This window comes from Priapulus caudatus, unplaced genomic scaffold (genome assembly GCF_000485595.1).
Source record: "Priapulus caudatus unplaced genomic scaffold, Priapulus_caudatus-5.0.1 Scaffold419, whole genome shotgun sequence".
NCBI lineage: Eukaryota > Metazoa > Priapulida > Priapulimorpha > Priapulimorphida > Priapulidae > Priapulus > Priapulus caudatus.
In genome coordinates, this window is record NW_014577480.1 from 262,274 (window position 1) to 267,949 (window position 5,676).

At 39.5% G+C, this 5,676-nt stretch overlaps 1 protein-coding gene across 1 annotated transcript in view; it reads left to right on the top strand.

The window, feature by feature from the left end:
* The window catches only part of LOC106810208 (coiled-coil domain-containing protein 93-like), a 4,425-nt gene extending 2,190 nt beyond the window's left edge, over positions 1-2,235 (top strand). The window contains exons 3-5 of the mRNA XM_014813492.1: positions 381-420; positions 838-1,043; positions 2,017-2,235. Of these exons, the coding sequence (XP_014668978.1) occupies positions 381-420; positions 838-1,043; positions 2,017-2,221 (451 nt within the window). The 3' untranslated portion in view covers positions 2,222-2,235. The remainder of the gene's footprint in view (positions 1-380; positions 421-837; positions 1,044-2,016) is intronic.
* The last annotated feature ends 3,441 nt before the right edge of the window (positions 2,236-5,676 follow it).

Consider the following 5,676-nt stretch of genomic DNA (forward strand, 5'->3'; position numbering starts at 1 on the left):
GCTGAACCCCCATTGCATAATGTTTGTCATATCACGTGACACGTGGCCATCGTATCACGTATGTTAGATAAATCATGAATTGACGTTATTTTGTCCAAAACCTGTGCATTCACGTCACTGTCCAAAGATGCACTCACCTCCTCCAGCTGACCCGATTGAACCTTAAAACATTTCTAAAATACAACTAAATAAAAAAAACCTTATTGCATAACAAATTTCTATTTGCTCGTCTAGCTGACTGTGGATATTTTATGGGCGCAGCAGGCAACTCACCTCCTCCAGCGCTGCGTTTGCATCTCAGCTGCTTGTATGAGAGAGCGACAGCATGCTGGTTGATCGCTGGGCACCCGCATAATGCTCCCTCGTGTTCTCTGAACAAGTGCCGCAGAGCGACAGCGCTCATCTAACGATCTCTTGCGGGTGAACTCTGTGGGTGGAGTAGTGGGGATTCTAGTAACCTGTAGAAAATCTTTAACTGGAGGAAGTGAGTGCATCTGCCCATAAAATATCCACAATCAAATAGATAAGCACAAATAGAAATTTGTTATGCAGTAATGTTTGTTTATTTAGTTGTGTTTTAGAAATATTTTGAGAGCACAGAGTGGGCTATAAACATTAGTGAGACAATGTAAGAAGAAATTTTTTTATTAGCTAACATGAAGGTCACACCACTACGGCTGCAGACCACTTACCATTGGCCTACCATTATTATTATGTTTATTATTATTATTGTTATTATTATGATTATGATTATGATGATGATGGTGATGATGATGACGATGATGATGATGATGATGATGATGATGATGATGATTATTATTATTATTATGTGTACAGGCGCAGGCGAAGTGGGCAGATCTAAAGCAGAAGTACGAAGATGCAGAACGGGAAGTGCAAAAGGCGAGGGACTATCACACGCGACTGCATGCAGAGATAGCAGCACTGGCTGACGTGGAGAATAGTGAAAACAAGGAGGTTCTGCAGAAACTTCGTGACCTGGTTGCCACCAACGAAAACCTGAAGAAGCAGGAGCAGGAGTTCAGGTATCGGTCCGATTCTCGCTATAAGAACATTCTATTATATTAGAATTCTATATCTATTCTATTTATGTATATTTATGTATTTTATTTATGTACTTTGTTGCTTCACTTAGGGCCAGCTTTGTTAAGAGATGCTTAACACTTGCTGTTGGTTTTGCTGTAAACTTCACACATTTTCTTTCAACGCTTAGAGGAGGTCTAACTTGAAGCACTATCCTGCTAGTGTGCACCGTTTTGTTACTGTAATAAATTCAGTAAAATAAGGGTTTACTGTGCGTTCCCTTTTGTAACTGATTAAAACCGTGCTAATTTATTTGGCTAGATTATTAAAGCATCGTCTCATAACATAAAACAAACAAAACAGACATAAATCCATCTTTCTCTGTACAGCATCCTGTGGATGAAATATGTACATGATATTATGTAGTTTCACCCACTGGGGGCAGAGATGCCAACCACTACAATTTATTTGTATTTTTTTGTCAATTATTGTCATTTTTGACCCTCAGAATGCAGGAAATTGCATCTCAGAATCAAATATTTTTCCGGGGGGCATGCCGGACCCCCCTATCAAACTCGGGTCACTACGTGACCCTAGAACTACTAATTTGATGGCCAGAAACTACAGATTGCTTCAAATATGTGTTGGCATCTCTGTGGGGGTGATTCTTCAGTGCTACATTAAATTTAAGCTGTGTTAGGTGATACAAGACCAGTCGAGGTAACATTGACCAGCACAAAACTGGTGATTCATCAGGTAATTCATCAGGTAATAGAGCACTTTCTAAATGAAGACAGTTCTTTTATTGTGTTTGAGTCGGACAGAACTGCAAACCATAATCACACAGTGTTTAGGTGCGCTGCCTTGTGCATGCCATCGGAAAGTGCAGATTCCAGGCCTGCTAATGGTTTACCTGATAGGCATTAGACCTAGGGCGTGGCGAGAGGCCAATTAGAATGTTGGTTTTGTTTGCAGAGCCAACTGTAAGAAGGAGATGGCACGCCTCCAGGAAAACATTGAAGTTGAACAACTAAAGTTAGACTCTGGCAAGGATGTTGATGAAGACCAGGTAAGTAGGAATTTTAAGAAATGTAGTGTAACAAACGGTTTTTTATTGTTCACTATTTATATTTGCCATCACGTTCCATTCTACATGTTAGTTTATACTGAAATATATTGAAAATAACATTATAACATATCGAATCGTTTTACTACGTTTGCAGTAGACTAGAATGCACTTCTAAATAGCACCCAGAGACGAAGTCACTTTCTAGCATAACCCCCTTACCCAAAATCTACCACGAAGCATCTTATTTAGTTAATCTACCGGTTTATTAACGGCTGTAGGAGGGTTGAGGCTTTAAATTTTGGCATAATGAATACCCTGAACAGGCTGGTTACATCGTGTCTCTGACGTCATCACTAAATACATGGGCCACTCGACGACCGCTGCCGTCACATCGCAGGACCTCGACCCTCTACGTCTACGCGCCGCGCCAGCAGGGCCCCCCGATTGTCCTGCCGCCGGCTGCCGCTACGAACCGCTACCCCACGGCCTGCCGCTACGACCACTACCCCGACCGCCGCTTCAGCTGGCATCCCGCCACGACGCCGCACGCCCCTGGAGCGCATAGAGGCACAGTAGTGTGGAGATCTTGGGGGGTTATCACGTACAGGAGTAATAACTAATCGGGACCAATAGCAGAACTCTAACCGTAATAGAGCGAATAACGATATATTGACTAAAGAANGAGAAGAGAAGAGAAGAGAAGACAAGACAAGAAAAGAGAAGAGCACAGAAGAGAAGAGAAGACAATAGAAGAAAAGCAAACAGAAGACAAAAGAAGAGAAGCAAAGAGAAGAAAACAGCAGAGAAGGAAAGAGAAGTGGTGACGTAGAGAAACCCTATCAACTTGTACATACCGAGGAGATTCGTTTAGGTGGAAGCAGCGTGCAGCAACCAAATGATCGCAACAAAACGCGCAGAATTGTAAATGATTCGGCAAAAATTATTAACTGGCGTTATTTCACTTGAGTCAGCTGAATTCAGTTTTCTGTAAGAAATTAGAACGAAAATGAGAAAGAATAGGTATATAACATACTTATGTATCATATATACGGTTATTACTTCTTTATATGCATGCATTCTGTCATAAAATCGGTGTATTTTATTGTGTGTGTGCATGTGTGTGTGTGTGTGTGTGTGTGTGTGTGTGTGTNCCGTATCATCAACCAGTACATAAGTACTACATAGCATACAATAAAACATTTCTGTGTGGGTGTGTGTATTTCACTGTGTACTTGCCAAACAAATGGTTAATGTGTTACGTGTAAGCATGATTGCACATGTATTTGTATTGACATTTCAACCATAAAAAAACAAACATGTGCAACAACTAAACTCTCCATATAACACCTTACACATAACAGTATTAACACTACTGCACTGGTAACACATGCATCACAGTCACTAAGCCCGCGCGTAGCGCGGGTTTCAGCTAGTAATACTAATACTAGTAGTAGTAATAGTATTTATTGTAGATGTTATGGTAATAATTAGCTCCAAGAAACGGTCTTTGCTAGGGTTAGAATTAAGACCCTATATTGACGCTATTGGAGTATATTGACGTTAGTCACACAGCCTGGTCGGGTTAGGTAATAATTAAATGGAGATGATACCGTATCCATTTGATTAACTTTTTTTGCTTGCAACATAGGCCTTGACAAAATGTAAACTCAAAGATATACCAATCTGCCAATACAGCGCTACAGCAGTAAAGTTTGTCCAAGGGTTTGCCAATAAGCCTTATCCGAGTTATCGCCAATCTGTCTCATGGCCATAGCCATAGCCTAGGTCTCAATGGGCCCCATGTTCTCTATCCTTGAACCTAAATATCACCAGATAAACTGAACTGGAGGAAAGAGTAATAAGGAAGGTGGGGAAAAAAATATGGGAGCATCTATCTAAAGACAAGGACACTAATATTAGAATTATTTTTACCAATCGGTACAAATAGCCACTGCGTTTAAATTAAGGTCACATCCATCCAAACACTGACTATCCATGTGGTATGTGTGGGGAAGTGTGCCAAGCACACCCTGTTGAAACTGAGGAAAACAGTATCTGCTGTGACAATTGCGACCGCTGGTTCCATTACATCTGTGCGGGAATACAAGGAAACGAGAACTTGAAGAAGAGAGGTGAATTGGAAGTGATGCGGGTGCAACCCAAAAAAAATTCTGCCTGCCTAGAAAATGCAGTTGTTTGTAGCAGGTTCATTGGATTGCTTGTCACCAAACACTTGGGAAAGATGTGCAAGCTAGCCTACATCCATAAATTCAAATTAAGAAATTGCTCTATTCAGTAATGTAATTGTAGGCTTAAAACCTTTCCCTGCTTAAAACCTCTTTAGATCTGTGTAAAAAAAATTATGGAATAATATAGGATTCTTGTATTTTTTGTTTGTTTTGCAGGAAATTTTGCCTACAAATTCTGACTACCAGTACCATGTATCGGACTTCCATACAAATGGATCTGGATTTGTAGCGTCACTGCAGCTAAGTGCACAAACTGAAGATGGTGCAAAGAAGTGGCTGAGTGACTTTGAAGAGTCTTCCAAAACTACATAGCGGGTTATGAGAACTTGCCCGACCGCAATAAAATATGTGCTCTTTAAGGTATTGGTTCACCCATCCTCTTTCTGAAGCAAATCAACATTTTATTGACAATTTTGCATGACTACACTAATATAATAGATATTAGATTTCACAGAAAGCTTTTAATTTGCTTCTTCCAGAATCAGGAATTTGAGAGCTTTCATAATGTGCTGTATTTTATCNACAGATGTCCTGACATCATGTAAATAAAGATTGCAGGGATGTTTATACAGTCTTTTTGTGAATATGTACAGCTTTATTGCATGACAGCAGAAATGAAATATATAGCTATACTGAATTCAATTGACCAATTATCAAAGGGTGTAAATATCACGATAAGAACTATGGCAATGTAACTTATAGTAAATACAAGCAATATTGCANATGGTAGCTACGCCCCTGATAGTAGTATAGAGTATAGAGTATAGAGTATAGAGTATAGAGTATAGAGTATAGAGTATAGAGTATAGAGTATAGAGTATAGAGTGGTGCGTCAATAGTCTCTTAATAACTACGAGTTACCTTCACCGCTTTAGAACACTGCACAGTAGTAATTGCAGGATCAATGTAACCTAAGTCAAGAGCATTGTGTAAGAAACTGTAAGCAAATGAAATAGACCACAGCATTTGCAAACTTGTTAAACCATCTTTTTCCCACGCTGAGTAAATATTGCATTCACACGTATCATTACTATTTTGCTTTTTGTTTACTTCTGACTGTAATGTAGATTGAACAATGAGTACAATTTTTTGTTTATTGAGTGAAGTGCACTATTTATATTTGTCTCTACTAACTTATGCCAATGTGTATATGACTTACGCAATTAGAATATGGCTCTAACTCGCAATAGACGCAGGAAGGGAATGTGATCAGTGTTATTACATTGTTACATGTTTATCATTACAGGAATGCAGGAAGAATGAAATCATCTTAGCAAAGTTAAAAGCCCATGGACAATGAGGAGCAACAATCCAGAC